The following is an 18,241-nucleotide window of genomic DNA, read 5'->3' as shown; positions in this document are numbered from 1 at the left end:
GTTACTTGGGAAGGAAAAATGCCACATGGAGCTTGAGCTCAGAGAGGGCCAGGCCATGGAAAGATCAAGGTAAAGAGGGTGCTGGGATGCAGCTGGGTTCAAACCCTATTTCCCATACTTAATAATCTGGAAGACTCTCAAAGAATATATGTCAAGGAATAAGGTAGAAAAAAACTGGAAAAGGATGTGTGTGTATGTGTGTTTATCAAAGGCTCCGAATGCCAGAGGATTTATATTTGATCCTGGAGGTGATAGGAAGTCACTGAAGTTTACATAGTAATGATTGGAGGATAAATGGAGGATAAATTGGATTGGGCATGGGCTTGAGGAAGGCGGACCCTCCTAGGCAGAACACCCCCGCGCCCCTTCTCTCTGAAGGTTATTGCAATAGTCCAAGCCTGAAGTGACAAGACCCAGACCAGGGCAGCAGCAGTGTCAGAGGTGAAGAGATGTGGCCAAGGTGAAATCCATACGTCTTGGCTTTAGCTTGAACATGGAGAGTGAGGAGTTCAGGATGACTCCTAATCAGTGAGCCTGGGGGCCTAGGAAAATGGCATTGCCTTCAATAATTCAAGATAACGAGTTTGGTTTTGGATGTCCACTGAATGTCCAGTTTAATAACCAGGTGGAGATGTGATACTGGAAGTCAGCTGAGGTATAAGGGCTGGATAAGTAGATTTGAGAATCATCAGCATAAAGATGAAAACTGAAGCCATGGGAATTGATAAGATTATCAAATAAAATACACACCAATATACATATACATATTTCAAGTGAAATTAGATATAATTCTATGTGTACATATAAATAGTGTGTTCCAGGAATCTTAGTGCTATTTTAAACAATTAAAGTTTATTAAAGCTATTAAATCTGGGACATTATGTATGATGAAAATTTCCTTCAAGAAAAGTATAAGGGTGCATTAGAAATGATAAGCACCAAAAAAAAAACATAAAGAAGAAAACTGGCTATTTTATAATGAATAGTAAACTAATGGTTACCAATGTGGGAGCCGTGTCTGAATCAAATGTCTACATATAGTCAGATGAATGATTTCTTACATAAAAATCAATTAAAGTTAAATTGGAACAAAGGATAAAGACAAGGAAAAGATACAGTAAATAAGGAAAAGAGATCCCTGGGTAAGTTATCTAACTCATTAACGCATAGGGCAGCTCTCTGAGTTGTAGAAAAAGGACTGTTCTGCATTGGTAAAAGGAGTCTCCTCACTTGGGAGTTCCCTATATTGATGAAATCAAGGGTCCAGCTTCTCTTCCCTAGGAAAGTAGGAAATCAGGAAAAAGCTACTGCTATTGAAAAGTGGGAAATGGATATAGAAATAGATACGGTTTCCTATCACTTCCTATGGAATTTTTATCTATGGAAAACAATTGCTGCAGGAAGAGTCCAGAAGCAAGAATCGAACCTTTTTGTTATTGTCTGGGGGAAGTACTCTTACACTAACCCCAAAAAATTAAATTGGGACACAGAAAGGCTAGGTGACCTGGCAGGCAACTCCAGCATCTGGGGCAGGGGTGGGGGTTCCAGTAAAGTGCTTGTGAGATTTGTGTTTTCTCTCCAAACAGATGTTTTTATTTTGTGCTTTTTGCTAACTCATGAGCAGAATTGTAACCAGGGCTGAGAAACGGAAATCAGAGGATGCTGATAGCCTTAGTAGTCCTTCAGAAGCAGAGAAGCAGTCCAAGTTAGTACTTGGCAGAAATGATTAGTGACTACAAGAGGTTCCCAGCTGTGCTTCCATCACCCTCCCTCTCTGGCCCCCTGAAGGCAGGTGCCCCTGCATTAGGAGGGGTCCCATAACCCCTCTCACTCCCTGGACCCACCTATCAGAAGGGGAGGCCCAATTGCCACCCACCTGAAGCAGGTGAGAACAGGGCAGAAGGCCCCATTTTTACCTTCGCTGTGGGGGTGCTGGTAGAAGCGTCAGCTTCACTCTCTGTCTCCTTCTTGTCATCCGAAGTGGCTGCGTCTTCGGAGGCCGGGACGACAAAAGTGAAATGTTTAAGGATGTCTGACATGACCACTGGCACTCGTTTCGGTGGGAACGGGATCATCGAGAATAAGGCGGGAGGAGGGATGGGCAACTCTGTGACCCCAGCTTCCAGGATCTCTGTCATCTAGAAGAAAACCTTGCACTGAGTCCAAGCCTGCTTTGGCCCCGACCTTGTTTTCTCTCAATCCCAGTTGAGTCTTGGTTATTGGGCCAGTGGCCAGGATGGACTGGTCTTGGCCATAGGTCAAGGGGAGAGTATTACAAGAAAAAGAAAATGGATCACTATTAGGAGAAAAACTCAACTTTTAAAAAATGACTATAAAAATGGGAACTTTTAAAACAAGTATTTGATAATGGTCTTAATTCTCAAATTTATAGCAAACAGTTAAATGTAAAAAGGACTTAGGAAAAATGTTATCCACTTCCAGAGGAAGATCTAACGTAGATCAAAGCATACTATTTTTCACTTTATATTTTGGGGGGGTCTGTTTTCTTTCATAACATGACTAATATGAAAATGTTTTAATCTATTCCAAACTGCTAGCTAACTGGGAGTGGGGGAAGAAGAAGGGAGGAAGAAACAAAAAGAATTTGGAACTCAAAAAAGTATACTCCAAGTATATAGGTATATCTATCAAACATTGACTTATAATAAATCAATTTCACAGCTCCTATATTCAGTTATGAGACTCCATATGGCACCATGACCCAGAATTTAAGATGCTTTGCTCTAGGAGGTGAATAACCTTGGAGGTCTACCAGTTGATTTCCAGTATCACTTGCAATTAAACTTGTGACTCTGGACTTTAGAGGCTTGTGGTCAAGAAAATCGGAAGAACTATTTATTCTCAATGATAGCCAATACACTATGCAATGAGTTTCTTATTTCTAACATAACATGTAAAGGGAAAGGTGTAAAAAAACAAGACAAGGAAATGATTTTAGAAGAATTCTATAAAAATAACAGCAAAAACCAGAAAACATTGATCAAAACAGTATTTCATATAAAGATCAGACCAAGGAAAGATTGTAAAGGAGACAAAATTTGCCTCTACTGTCTTTCCATTTTATTTCTTCTGTTAGCTTTCCTCTAATTCACTTTGAGTGTAATGGCATTTTTGTTTTCATATGGCAATGCCCAAATTTATCTCTCCCTTTGTCCCTCAAAACTTATCTGTTTCTAAAGGAGCTTTCCAAGAGAATGTTCAGTTATCTGATAAGCTCTTTGATTATTGTCTGCTCCCAGGAGCGGGGAGAATCTACAGTTTAGTAGAGGAATTCTGGAGATATAATGCTTTAACTTACCAGAATTACAACTGATAAGTTCTATAGCTTTTAAAAACATAAAAAAATTTTAATCTACATCAAATGGTAGAATTTCAGACACCAACGGGAGGCAAGTGAAAGTGAGCTTTGTGGCAGGAGACCTTTTTGTTACTTCTCAAACCACATTACCCAGATTGCTGCTACTCTAGCTGTAAGGCTAGCCTCTATCTACATTTACTTGCCCCAAATCCAATCATTCTTCAAAGAGTCTATCCCAAATTAGCTTTTTGTGAATCAGGAATGGGTTCCTTGGGCCACCTGGGTTTACACGGTAACTATCGCATTGTCCTTCCTGAAGGCTTAGGAGAATGAATGGATGTCTAAAGAAAAAGTGGAAGGTTATGTTGTGGGACAGCTCCCAGTTTTGGGAGGAGGATCTCCCTGGTAGACCAGTTGGCCACAATAAGATGCTTCCCTATTCTCTGGGCCAGAAAAGGTGCTCTTACCTGTTCCACGCTCGGCAACTTTTCCGTCTCCATGATATGCCTCCAGTTGAACTCCTCGGAGACCACTGGCTGGAAGTCCAAGCAGGGTACCCCAAAGTCCTTTTTCCCTTCATGGTCTTCTTCTTCCACCTCCCCATCGCTCTTCTCCTCCATGGCCTTGAGCTTCTCGAGGCGCTCCTTCTCGGCCTTTTCCTTCTCCAGGCGCTCCTTTTCCGCCCGCTCCTTCTCCAGTCTCTCTTGCCGTTCCCTCTCCCGGTCCTTCCGGCCCTTTCGTCCAGAAGGAGCCTGCCTTTGCTCTTCGGGCTCATGCTGGGTATCTTCGGTCCCAATGTGGGGTATCCAGATGCCCTGCTTGCGGTCCCAGGACATCAAGATTTGCTGGATTTCCTTCAGGTTCATCTCGTAGGCCTTGAACTTCTGGGTCAGCTGTTTCTCAGCATCCCTCAATAAATCCCTTTCACTTTCCAGTTGGTCTGCAGTGGTCTGTGAGGGAAGCGTTTCCCCCAGCTGCTGTTTGCTCCTTTTCCTTTTCTCGTCCTTTTTGTCGTCACCAGATAGTTGATCCTTCATTGATCCCTTCCTCTCTAGTATTATATCTGACCTGACATCTGCTTTGGCATTGAGACTGATGCCCTAGGAAAACAAAGCACATATTTAAACCATTTCTGCGAAGGTTAATTAGAATGGCACCAATTCCTGGGGCAGAAAGAAGATAAAAGGTCAACAGTAAAAGAAGACGACAGAATTTGGCTTCCTAAAAAATGTTCTAGGATTCTAAAGGAACAAAATAAAATGGTACCACTGAGGGGGGAAGAAAAGTAGACATAACCATTTATGTGTAGCCTGTATTATTAAAATTTCCTACACCACTCTTTTAAATTAGACAACCAATAAAACAATAAATCAAGCCGTGATCTGTAGCATTTGCTGGTTTTTTGAGGCATACTCATGCTGAAAATTTAACAATTGGTTCTCCAGAACCAGTTTGAGCTGGCCCAGCACACCTGTTACAATCCATAAAAATCATAACTGGAGTTCTCCTCTTGGTTGAAGGGATAAAATCAATTAGTTATAACATTAATATTTCACTTTTTTGAGTTATTATACACCTGATGATTCTGTTAAGCATTGCATATCCTAGATAATAAAACCAAAATAAACTCACTGATTGCAAGGTGTTACCAGTCAAATAGGTGACTTAGGCCATATGTAAGCAAGTGGGCCAAGATAATAGTTGTGAGATAAAGTGTTGGAGGAGAAGAGCATTCCCTAATGGTCTTCCTTCATTCAAAGCTCACTAAAAAACCAATCAGAATCAAGCTGATAGGCAATAACTGGCTTAAATTGGTTGTTCAATATTTAGTGGTTAGTCTGATGGCCAGTCTGATAAATTATTTTGCGGGGATGTTGGGTATAACCCCTTCATTCTTCTTTCCTCTATTAATTTGACCCAGGATGGAAGGAAAGGCTGAATCTGTGAACATGATGTATTTTAAAAGGGATTAACAGAAAGTTCTATACTTGAGGTGAAAAAAATAAACTGAGCCAATCCAGATGGATGAATAGATAAGTCTTTGTTAGGTGGTATTACTAAGCAGAGGTTCAGAACAGGGCACTGGTCATCTCCCATTTAGAATCCTGCGTCTAATTTCAGGCACACCATTATAGAAGGATAACGACAAACACAAATAGTAGACAGAAGGCTGGGCTTCATGTCAGCAAGGCCAGGGTTCTTTCTGTTAGTTAAGTCCTGACACAGATTACTGTGTGTCCATCTGTCTCCTAACTTCCTACATTCCCATACAGCTCTTTAAGATGCACAGCTACAGACAAGCTGCTGATCCATGTCTCTGAACTGTGGGGTCTGATACCAAAGAACTCCCAGGGGCCAGAACATGTAGACAATAAAAAATTTAAAAAGGAGACAAGTCACTGGTGAGGGGTTGGAACTATGCATGAGAACTGGATTGGCTGATGGAACTGGGGGTGGTTAGCTAAGTGTGGGGAAGACTTAGGGCTGGAGACAGAAAAGTAATCTTTTAATAACTGAAGGAAATGAGTCATTCAGAAATAGAAATTATTATCTTGGAAGAAATGAATTCTCACAAGAGTTTGCTGAAGGAGAGACTGGAAAATCAGCAAACTCCTAGCATGTAAAACCCTGATGGTGTCCCCCACTTCAGGTCAGATTAAATGGGAAATATTTAACCAAATATATAAAAATATAATAGAATACAGAGGAGGTTAATCTGTGGTTTTCTAAGTCAGCATGTGATCTACTTGATATCCCTGTCATAGAGAACTTAGGAGTGGAAAGACTCTTGGAGACTCTTCCAATTCTAAGACCATTTTCTTCTTAGGTTCTGGATGCTTCTTGAAGCATGTAAAATGTGTAATGGCTAACCACAGTACTCTGGAAAACACAAAGGAGGGGTTTGTATCTGCCTCACTTAGCCCCTGAAACTTGCCCACACATTCTAGGACATCCTGATGCTCTGCCTCCATCCTCTCTTAGGACAGACTTCTTTGTCTATATGAACTGGCTCACCGGCCTTGATTTTTACCCTGCCTGTCTGTGTACCAGTCTGGCAACAGCCTGCAGCTAACCATGAGATGGCATTTACAGAGTGATACTGTTTGCAAGCTGGTATATTCTGCCTGTAAGGATAACTAATACTAACCAGCATTTTTCTTGAAAACATATAGATCCTTATTTTAATAGCTCATAATTATATATTGTACTTATTGTAATTATATTTTCCTCAGAGACATGTTCTTCCTGCCTGGGAGGCTAGAGGAGGGAAGGGGAGCCCAGCGTGCTGTAAATGGGGTGCCTGAGATCAAGGATCCAGTGACCTCTTCTCCATGTCAATGTGGGACCGTCTCTCTCTCTCTCCCCTATGTGCTGCTACCTGGATCTGAGAGGCCTGTCGCTGCCCAAGACCCTTCTTTGTCGTAAGTTCATCTTTGGTGAGTTCTCGCTTTCTTTTATTTTTCTTTTTCATCTCTTCCTCCTCACGTTGCCGTTCAAGTTCCTGCTGTATTCTCTTTTCCTGAAGTTCCCGAGCTAATTTCTCTTGTTTCCTGGAGGAGAGGGATATTTAATTAAGAATAACTTTTCCTATTTGTATTAGGCTCTCCAAAATGCTCTCCTCATAACAATCCTGTGAGGTAGATTTAGCAATTTGTTGGTATGCCCAGTTTTTAGATGGGGAAATATACTTCAAAGGGTTGACTCATCCACTGTCATATAATTAATAAATGGCTGATCTAGGATATAAATGACAACGCCTGTGCCGTATTCCACTTTGCTTTTAAATCCAATAGCTCTAGTTCTATTTTTTTCTCATCCCTAGTTTATTTCCCATTTTCATTCATTCAGAATATTCTGGCCACAGTGAGAAGAGAGATCTAGTTTTATGGAAATTCTAAATATCAGTTGATATCTTTGTCAGCTCCCAATAGGAAGGAAGAAAAGAAGGAAATGAAGGAAGGAAGGAAGAGAGGGAGGGAGGGAGGGAAGGAAGAAGGGAAGAGAGAGGGAGGAAAGAGAGGAAAGAGAGAGGGAGTGATAAAATAAATAAAAAAGAGAGGAAAAAAGAAAAGGAAAGAAGGAAGGAAGGAAAGAAGGAAGAGAAAGAGGGTGAGAGGGACAGAGAGAGAAAGGAAGGAAAGGAGGAAAAGCATTGAAAATCCCCAACCTTCATACCTCTTGAAAATTTGAAAGACAAAGTAGACTGAGGATCTCACTTGCTTAAGAATGGAAAGCAGAAGAATCCTCTATCCAGAAAACAAGTTGATAGAAGAAACTTGTTTAAAAGAATATTAGCTTTAAAAGGATATACTGTTATCACTATAGAGTAAATTCAGTCTACTGTAGTTGTTACATCTGCACAATGAAAACTTGCCTAGAATAATGATTCTCAGTCAGTTCTTGTAAAACTTATTAGAAAGTGTTATAATAATTATTATCATTCCTGCTATTGTTGTTATTGCTGGTCCCCTGGTATAAAAATTCCTGATTGCTTACCACAGTTATGGTTCTGCATAGATATTAGATGTTTTTCTGACAAGAAAAGATTAAGAGTTTCTGATAAATTCTTATATAATCAATCATGCGATCAATTAATCACAACTAACTGTCATACAGTGCAGTCAGTTAAATGGAGGTTACACTAACTTGTATTTATATCTTTCCTTTTTTCCCAGAGCAGTTAGGTCCATAAAATATAAATACTTTAAAAATAGTCCCACTTAGAAGTAACTAAAGACCATTTAAATCTTACTTTTCAAATAACCTGCTCAACCCTTTATTTTCCTGCTTGTTTATGTTTCTATTGCATTTATTTATTTAATAGTCCTAAGAAATGAATATTAAAATCTTTATTAGTATGTTCTTTTCACCTTACTTTTCTTTTAGGGACTTTCTTTTAAGTTTTTTTCCTTTCTATTTCCTCATTGAGGGACCAGCTCTGGTAAGTCACTCACCCAATTTCTGAAGGACAGAGCTAATAGATATGATTGACCTTATCTTGGGGGTATGTGCTCTACAATCTTGGGCAAATCTCAGTCAATTAGGGAACCTTACTTCTGTTTATAGTGAAAGCAGAATCCAACCCTAAGACACTGGGCCCCCATCATTATTTCCCTCTATGCGAATCTAGGGGAACCCAGTTTATGAAGAGTGGTCTGCATAGAGATGGGTTCCTTTGTTCAAATTGCTGGAGGTAGCTGAGTCTCACTATTAATTTTTGTTCCATTCCCTCCTTCCTTAATCTGTATCTAATTTTTAAAAATATGTTTATCTGTGGCAAATTATTAGCTTTCAAATCTACTTCTACATTTGTTCTTTTTTTTTTAACTGAATAACTGAATCCATTTATAATATATGCCCTTCTAAGGGCAGCCTCTCCCTTTTCCGTGTTTTGGGGGATGATAAAGTGTTCCTCCCAAAGCCCCCCAAACCAAACCAGCTGAAGAAGGCACTTCCATGTAGGAATAAAGAGGAAGATGCAGATAAGAAATGACCTGTGTCAGAAGGCTGGAGAGGGAAAGGAGGAGAAAGCTACTGAAGGTCTGGCAAGTAGATGGAGGGAGAGGGAGGAAGATGGAGGGAGATAGAGGGAGCACCTGCTCGTCCTCCTAGGATGCTCACAGAGGTAGATGGATGAAGGATCATCCCATGGTGAAACGAGGGAGAAGGGAGAAGTAGCCATGGTCAGCATCCTGCCTGAGTGCTCACTGAGACAGCTGCCTGGTTGCTTTGGGGAAGGGGTGGGCCTGGATTCCAAGAGTAAGAGAGAATATCTCCATACTCTTTGAACCATTCAAATAGTGCTCACAGGGGAACAACTGTTCTTTCCTGGAGAGCCTAGAAAACCCTGCTGAATACTTAAGGACTCTTGGGTGAGAATTTGAAGACCATAGAGACCAGATGGTATTTTAATCACTGCTGCTCTCTGAAGGCAAAGAATGCATAAAAGAAAGCAATTCTATGAAGTAAACTGAAAAAAGACAGATGAGAAGATGATGTTTGAGAATGGATTTAGGTTTCTGAACCAGAGCTTAAAATATGGGAATGATGGACTGCAGGCCAGGAATGGAGCATACCTAATGAAGACACTCAAGAAATGTTTTTGGGCATCATTGGTGGAGTTGTGAACTGATCCAACCACTCTAGAAAGCAATTTAGAATTATGCCCAAAGGCCTGTAAGACTGTGTATGTTCTTTGATCCGGCAATACCACTCCTGGGTCTGTTTCTCGACTGGATCAAAGGAAAAGGATCCATGTGTACAAAAATATTTACGGCGGCTCATTTTGTAGCATTAAAGATTTGGAAACTAAAGGGATACTCGTCAGCTGGGGAATGGCTGAAGAAGTCGTTATGACTGTGATGGAAAATTATTGTTTCATAAAAAACAAAGAGCAAGATAATTTCAGAAAAACCTGAAAAGAATTACACAAATCGATAACAAGTGAAATGAAGAGAACCAGGAGAATGGAGTGTACAGTAGCAGCAATATCGTATGAGGATCGCTTGCGAATGACTTAGCTATTCTCAACAATACAGTGATCCAGGACAAACCGAAGGACTCATGATGATACATGCTATCTCCCTGCAGAGAAAGAACTATTGGAGTCTGAATACAGATTGGTGTTTTTCTTTCTTGATCTAAATTTTCTTTCACAACATGACTAATTTGGATATATGTTTTAAACGATGACCCATGTATAACTTAGATTGTTTATCATCTCAAAGAGGGGTGAATAGAGGAAAGGAGGGAGAGAATTTGGAGCTCAAAATTTGAAAAAAACAAATACAAAAATTGTTTCTACATGCAATTTGAAAAAATATTCTTCAAAAAAGGAACATATTTGGCTAATATCTTGCAAATCGAATCAAAAGGACTTTAAACTGTAAAAAGAAAGGTGGCAGGAGGAGAAAGGGAAAAAAATCTGCTAAATTAAGTACAGCATAGGTACGATGTCACAAGAAGTCACAAAAACACCCCCAAATACATAATATACAAAATCCAAGAAAAGAACCTGTATAAAATCCATATCACAAATGCACAAAACACAGGCAGGATGAATTCAAGACAGAGGGCCATAGCAGTTGGAGCACTGAATGAGAGGGTCCTAGGTTAGAGCTTCCTGTCTGATTGGGAATAGCCTTCCACTCCTCAGGGCCCCAGGTAAATTTCTAAGCCCAGAAGTCTCAAATCAGTGCCAAATGATGGTTAGAGGAAATTTTCTCTATCCTTCCTCTTGTCTGGTTTAGCAAGAGAGCCACTATCTTCCTCAGGATGCACGAGGGGCTGACTGGTCCGACTAAGCCAGGGATCTGCTATCAACTATTCTGTGATTCTCAGAGTTTGAACATTCGGCAGTTTGATGGTCCCAGGGGAAAACAGCTGCAACCTGGAGATGGGAAGCTGAATTCAGGACCTAAGTCTGAATTTTGTCCCAACACTTACTGTGTGACCCTCCCAGGATAACGCCCTCCACTTCCTCCAGGGTGAAATGGGTAAAATAACAGTGCCTCCTCCCAGGGCCGTGAGGATCAAGGAGCTAATGTTCACAAAGCTCCCTACCAGGTCTAGCCTCTGCTGTGGTCAGCCAGGGTTGGAGGAGCGGGGGTGGCCTGGGGTGGGGGCGGGGAGGCACACCAGCCTGGGGCTTGGGGAATGCAAGCCCTTGTTGATCTGTGACTCAGGCTGATCTGGGGGGCTCCCCTCGCCAGGCTCTCCACTTGTTCCTTGTAGGCCGAGGGTCCCATCAGCCCCACTCTTGCTGCTGACTGCAGGAAGGATGGAGTGTAAATGGGGGAGAGAAAGGAGGATGCAGTGGGATGGGGCTGGGGGTGTCACAGGGTCCTGAGAATCCACCACGAACTGGGAAGCAGCAATGAGTGCCAGCCTAGAGTCAGAAGCCCCTGAGGACGACCGCCCCGGACCTGCCTTCATCATCTTAGAGTCACAGACCTTTTTTTCCGTTCGCGAATAGCCTGCAGAATTTCCATGTCAAACATCAATTTCTCTTCCTCCGTTAGGGCATCGTACTCCTCCTCATCCATCTTTTGCAGACGAGCCTTCTCTTTTGCAATCATTTCCTGCTGTTCCTGCTCTATTGAGGGAAAGAAGAAACCCGTAAATCCCTGGAAAGACAATGCTGGTTGAGGGCTTGGAGCCCCTCCGAGGTCACGCTGATAGGCAGTTGGCCGAGCCGGGGAGGGCTTTAATCTTTGACCAAGTTGTCTGGATTCTGGCCTCAGGTCCCCTTCCCTTTCTTCTTCTCTCCTTTGCCTGCCCCCCACTTTAGAAACTGCGGTGACCTAGCAGATTCAATCCAAATGGTCAGACTAAACAACTAAGTCTGTTGGATTAAACCCTGGAAATCTTTCCTGTCTCCCAAGAAATCTTTACTCATTTAGACTCAAGCCTAAAGAATGGACAATATTCAACAAGATCACGAACATAAGAGAGGAAAAGTTATAAAAGCCCCTGATCCCAAACCTAGGGCTCCATCCACTATACCAGGCAGTATCTCATGTTTTCTGAAAAAAAAAATCCCCCATTTTTCCAACTCTGCATTTTTGCCAGTGCCTATAGAAATCCAGCCCACCTTTCAAGGTTCAATTCAACTGTCATCTCCTCCATGGAGTCTTCTTGGGTTCCCAACTCTCACCCAGAGGAAAATGTCACAGCACCTTGTACTTTTCACTTTTCATTGAAACATAGAAATTCTATCTAAAATGATGGTTATTTAATCAAACACCCTCATTTTAGAGATAAGGAAATTGAGGACCAAAGAAATTAAGTGACAAACTGGCATAAATTAGATTGAGACCATTACAATAAGTTCCAAATGGATACACAGCCTAGATATAAAGGGTCATAAACAAATCAGAGGAACAAAGAAAAAAATGCCTTTTACAACTATGGATAAGGAAAGGGATTGTGGCAAAATAACGAATAGAGAGACTCAAAGGAGGTAAAATGGACAATTCTGATCACATAAAATTCAAAAGTCAGTGCAATTAAAATCACAAGGCAAACAATGAAATAAGAAGAAAATCTGATAGAGGTCTGATGTCTAATGCATAGAGTGGATTTAAATACATCTAACCCACAAGATGGCATAGTGGTTAGGGCACAGGAGTCAGGGGAGTTGGAATTAGACTGCCAGAGAACTCTGGGAGGACTTGTATGAACTAATGCACCATGAAGTGATGACATTTTATACATAGATTATGATATAAAACAACTGTGAACAACTTAAGCTCTGGGATCGATGCAACACCAAATTGTGATTGCAGAGATGGATGATGCAGCAAGATTCCCACTTCTTGGTAGAGAGTTGGCAGACCAGGTGTGCCCAAAGGGACATACGTTTTTAGACACATCAAGGTGTGGACTCTTGGAAAGGAAAAGACTGTCTTCCTCCTCTTTCTCTAAAGGGTTTTGGGAGAGGAGGGAAAGCTAGGGGAGACACTGGAGAGTTGGTGACAATCACATTAAAAAAGAAGACAAGGAACTAAAGAACATCATTGCATCTCTGCAAAAATAAAAGGAAGAGATTAGAAGGAATTTCAGAAAGGAATCCGGACAAGCAAGAGCAAAGTTGGAAGCATGATGCTAAATCTGAACAATATCCACAAATGCACCACCACCACGTGGGACCTAGAGGAGATCTACCACTTTATACAAAGTCTTCTTGTTCTGATCTGCAAAAGGAAAATATTCATTCCTGTTGATGTCTATCAACTGCAGAATAATACAAAGGAAAATTTAAAAGGAACTGAGGGACTTTGTCCAAGAGACCATGAATTAATGGTAGAGCCTGGATTCAAAACCAAGTCCCTTTGAGTCCCAGAAGTTATTCCAACTGACACCTTCAGAGACAGAGACAGAGAAGAAGAGGGAGGAGAAGAAGGAGGGAAAGAGGGAGAGGGGGAAAGAGAAAGGGAGGGAAGGAGGGAGGGAGAGAAGGAAAGAGAGAGGGAGAGAAGGAGGGAGGGAGAGGAGGAGGGAAGGAGCTCAGGCTTTGGAAGCCTAAACGATTTTTTTTCCCTGCCTTGAGAATACCCCATTTTTCCCCTCACGCGCCCATACCTAGCTTTTCCATTTTGGCTTTCTCCCGGGCCTTCATGACATTGTAATCCTGAGCCACGTTGATAAAGTAGATGTGCTCCCGGTTGTTGATGGCTCTGAGCAGGCACTGGAGGGCACAGGCCGGACTCCTGGCGAAGACCGTCTCTATTCCATCAAAGACCACTCCTCGATAGCAGTCGCTGAGCTGAGATAAGAGACCCAGAGAGAAGTCCACTCATGGTTCTTAGTGGTCATTAGCCCTTTTTCACCTTCAGCGAAGGGTGAAAGGACTCGGGGCTGAGGGCCACTTGGCCTTTCACAATCTTTATCCCACACTGAGCCTGGCTTTTCCAGACTGCTTCCCATGACCAAACCCCATCCTGCTCTCTAACTCCAGTTGTCTGAGCACCCAGAGCATGCAGCAGGAAACATGCTAGATGTCGGAGACATAAAGACAAAAACCAAAATAATCTCTGTCCTGAAGAAACTTCTGTTTGCCTTAGGAGAAACAATATCTACCTACCTGGAGAAATAAGAAATATCTGCAAGAGACATCCAAAGTGGGCTTGGAGGATGTGGGAAGGCCTCTGAGCCTCCTATTCCCGAATGAACCTCCCCAGGATGACCTTTCTTCCTATATCGACCTCCTAGAAATCCTTTTGCTCTGAAGTCCCAGTTCAGGGCTCCTCCCTGCTGCTTTCTTTGTCCTCCTCCCCCCCACTCAAACCTATTGAAAATGATCCCTCCTAAAACTGCTCAGTCTAATGCCTTCTCTCCTAGATAGTTCATCCCAGTCCACTTTCTTGTAATAGACATATTGGACATAAAGTAATAAAAGCATTGGATTGTAATTTCCTTACATTGGGTTTTCATCTGTATCATTCATTGTATTATTTTTTATTTTTTGTAGCCCCAGAGCCCATCCCTGCTTTTAAGAGATGTTTAACATCAAAAATTCATTGTCTCAACTTTAAAAAACAATGTTCTCTGTATCGGTAATCTCCCTCCACCCCTTTCAGACAGATTTCCCTGGAGTGGCTCTGTGATAAATCCCCCTTAAAACACTTGAGATGGTTGTGCTGTTAACCAGAAGTCAAGGGAAGATCCAAATGGCCCCTTGTCATTTTCCCTATTGGCTTTATCATGGTTTAAAGCCAGCTGGAGGCTGAGGGTTTGGGGATAAATCTATAGATTCTGCCTCTTATTAGGCAAGTAAACTTGGGCAAGTGGCTGAGGTTCCCTCTCCAGAGTGCAGATAATCCCATTTGTACTACTTTTCTAAAAGGGTCGTTGTGAGATGAGCATTTGAAAAAAAAACTCAAGTGCTTTTAAAATAGAAGTTATCCTTGTTATTTGGGAATTCTAGAAAGCTAAGGACATGAAGGAGGTATTAGAGAGCCAAGGCCTGGACTCTTGGGGTTTGGGGATACAGAACACCTGCTGTTACTCAATTCTAAACAGTCTACAAAGTATATAAGCATCATGAACTTCTAACTCAAATGTTCTGAATCTTCAATTCCAGTTGGGAAATGGTGGCCTGGACTATGGGAATATGGGAGGGAAGAAGGGAAGGAGGGAAAAAAAGAGGGAAAGAGGAAAGAAGGGAGGGAGAGAGGAAGGAAGGAAGGAAGCAAGGGAAGGAAGGAAGGAAAGGTGGGAAAAAAGAAAGAAAGGAAAGAAGAGAGGGAGGGAAAGAAGGCGGAAGAGAGGAAGGAAAGGAAAAGAGGGAGGAAGAGAAGGAAGGAGGAAGGAGACCAGTATTTATTCAAGTACCTACTCTGTGTCAGAACCAGGCTAAGAGCTTTACAAACTTTATCTCAGGTTACCCACCACAGTCCTGGGAGGATGCTGCTATGACGACCTGCTTCATGCCCAGTGTCGCCCAGCTAGGGGCTGGGACCTCATCTGAATTCTTTCAGACTCACATCTGGGGATGTGGGGAAGGTGTGCCTCTGATGTGGCCAGAGTGGAGGGCCTTTACCTGGATTCTCTCCTCTATGATTTGCACCAGTAAGTCATCAGGAAGCACGCAGCTGAACAAGCCCATGTCTCCTTCGCTGGAGCTGCCCACGAGCCGGAGGTGAATAGGGGTGTAGGTGAGAGGGCTGGATGGAATCTGTGAAGGGGGAAATGGGGCTGTCAGTCCTTTCAGGGGTCTACCCAGGGACTCCCTAGCTGCAGAATGCTGTGAAGGGATCTACAGAAGCAACCATTTCTACAATTAATTTAAATTAAAAAGGAGAATATCAACTCCAACTGGTAAGACAATTGTGGATAACTTAAAACTAGAGACTAGAAGGTCTCCAATGTCTAATATCTTGGTATTAATCCTTAAATAAAATGCGATGTTTCTCTTCAAAACAAAGAACTGCCTATTTCTGGAGGACACCCACCCATTGTCCTTAGAATTTGGAACAAAAGCACACAATGTTTAAACTGACACAATGTGAGCATTTTTTACTTTTGGCAGCTACTTGCTTGCCTGTAGTGTCCTTAAAGGCAGGGATTATGTCTTATCTACATTTTCTTTGTCCTTCAATGCTGACTGCAGAGCTCTAAACATATTAGGCATGTAATAAAATGTACATCAAATACCTATCGATGCAAAAATAAATTGCAATATGTAATATTACAATATGTAACAAAATGTAAAAATATCAACGAAAGCCTTAAGTTTCATCTTTAAAGAAGCTGTACTTTTAAACTTAAAAGCTCTTTGAGGAATGGATTTTCAAGAATGATTCTGCCTGGGCTAAGAGGGGTATGCTACTGCAGCTAAGGATGGCCTTTTTCCTTTGGGATGTGCTCACTTGGTTTTCCTGAACTGAGTACAGTGGTCCACTGTCAGTCTTTGTAGCTCCAGCCCTTAGCATAGTGCACAGGATGTACCTAAAATTGCTGATGATTGACTATCTGAATTCTAACCCCAGGCTGATTTCCAGCCCCTCAGGGAAGCTAATGGGTGACATGGAGAATTTGGGGTGCTCTATACATAATATTATGGAGCTCCTGAAATTCCCTCCCAATCTGCCCTCTTTCTTTCACCAGGGCCTTGCTTTAGGTCTAGATTAATACAGCAGTTGTTTCTCCAAATCAGAAAAATCCAGCAGTGAGCAGGTACTACACCCCAAATGCACAAAAGGCATAAAGACAAAAGTCCTCAAGTCACTCGAGGAAGGGAAGCACGTGGCAACTGTAAGAGACCATGAGGGCAAAAAGGAGGGTTTTGGGGGGAAGGCTCAGTTCTGTGGTCATCTGCTGACGTGTCTGGGATAGAATGGACTCAAGCTCTCGTGCAGTGGAGAAGGCTACACGTATTGACCTGATTGCCAGGAGTACTTAGGGGGAATATTGAGAGAATACTGAGCTTTCTTTGGGAGGGACCGAATTTTTACCTGCGATCCCGATGTTTCCGACTGGTGCAACTGATGATGTTGTTTTTGGGACCCAGAGCCATGGCTGTCTGACTTGGTCTTGGTGTTAATTACGCTGCCCCGAACGGCCTTGGAGGGGGCCGTCCGGTTTTCGGGGGAGGCTAGAGTTGCTTCTGAGATATGCTTGGCCAAATTCTCAGTGCTTACTCTTGACAATCCTATGGATGTTTGTGCCAGTGAACTCTCTGTAACCATGGCTACAAGGAAATGGGAAATGCAGGGAAGAGACACATTTGTGAATCATATAATGACAGCAGAGGAGCCTTGAAGGAAACCAATATCATTAAAAAAAATTAATAATCAGGGAATGCAAAACTTGTCTTCACTCAAGACTATGGAAAGTAGAAAGAATGTAAATGAATGACCCAAGATGAGGTCATGTGGTGAAACCTGGGCCAGAAGGCCAGAAGTCCAAACTCCCTCGTCTGCCAAGAAAACCGCAGAATTGTAAGAACTTTCTGTAGTTTGTCCCTAATGTCTCTGTGCAGTTTTAAGTTTTAATAATGTCTGAAGTAGAAATGTAATTTTAAAAAAAAATCACCTGAAAGTTTAATTATTCTTCAAAGTCATTTTATACTCATTTAGTTTTGTGAATTCTGAAGAATAAATTTTTAATCATAACAAAAGGGAGCATCTTGACATTTTGCAATGGGATGCATTTTTGTGCATGGGATGGTTTCTGAATGACAGTTTCTCAGAGCGGTGGACCAGAAGCAATCAGAAGAAATGGTCCTCTGACATGGCTACCCGAGTCACCTGATCTCCCTCCATTAAACTTTTTCTTGTGGGGCCCCATCAAAACTGTTTTGTGGACATGAAACACTCATACTTTTGATACTTCTAAGGCTAGGATTACAAATGAAATCCTTTAGGTAACTGAGTAGCAGTGAAGAAAAATTGCTGGTTTTTTTTAAACCAATTTTCAAAATTACTTTAATGAGAAATATGTCAGTATTTTTAAAAGTTAAATCAAGAATTTTACATTTTATCTTTTGTAAGCCTATGGCATTTATACTCTTAAAATTATCAAGGCTTCAAGCCACAATAGGACTTTTGGGACACACAGCCTGAGACAGTTGGAGATGAGTTTCCTTTCCAAAGCTTTGAGCATGTTACAACCCTCTTTCCTGGGCCACGGATAACGGAGAAAGACTGGGTATAAAGTCCACCTAGAAGTGATTCCAGGCTGAGAGAAGCCACGGAACCTGGTCACCTCTTTGCAATGAACTTTAATTGTTATCATTAAACTCTGTGAAGGCACAGGGTGGACTTCAGGTGCCTTGTCCATTGGGAAGGAGAGCGGAACATTCTTTCGTAATGCTCACTCTCCGGGACACCCCTTTGGCCTTTGAGAATGCCCAGTCTGCTTGTTTCCAAAAGGAAATCTGAGAAGTGAAGTTCTGGGAGGATTGTGTCCCACTGCGAG

At 42.0% G+C, this 18,241-nt stretch overlaps 1 protein-coding gene across 5 annotated transcripts in view; it reads right to left on the bottom strand.

Moving 5' to 3' along the window:
* Positions 1-18,241, bottom strand: part of LOC127547651 (hydrocephalus-inducing protein-like) — a 66,920-nt gene that overhangs the window by 34,178 nt on the left and 14,501 nt on the right. For 4 of the 5 annotated variants that reach the window (XM_051974602.1, XM_051974600.1, XM_051974603.1 and 1 more), the window contains 7 exons: positions 16,777-17,012; positions 15,363-15,497; positions 13,403-13,586; positions 11,273-11,414; positions 6,696-6,870; positions 3,787-4,419; positions 1,917-2,138 (listed from right to left, as the gene is read on the bottom strand). In XM_051974602.1, the coding sequence (XP_051830562.1) occupies positions 1,917-2,138; positions 3,787-4,419; positions 6,696-6,870; positions 11,273-11,414; positions 13,403-13,586; positions 15,363-15,497; positions 16,777-17,012 (1,727 nt within the window). The remainder of the gene's footprint in view (positions 1-1,916; positions 2,139-3,786; positions 4,420-6,695; positions 6,871-11,272; positions 11,415-13,402; positions 13,587-15,362; positions 15,498-16,776; positions 17,013-18,241) is intronic. The other variant, XM_051974601.1, reaches the window with a different exon arrangement.

The sequence above is a fragment of the Antechinus flavipes genome, chromosome 2 (genome assembly GCF_016432865.1).
Source record: "Antechinus flavipes isolate AdamAnt ecotype Samford, QLD, Australia chromosome 2, AdamAnt_v2, whole genome shotgun sequence".
NCBI classification, from domain to species: domain Eukaryota; kingdom Metazoa; phylum Chordata; class Mammalia; order Dasyuromorphia; family Dasyuridae; genus Antechinus; species Antechinus flavipes.
This window is presented reverse-complemented; position numbering and strand designations above follow the sequence as displayed.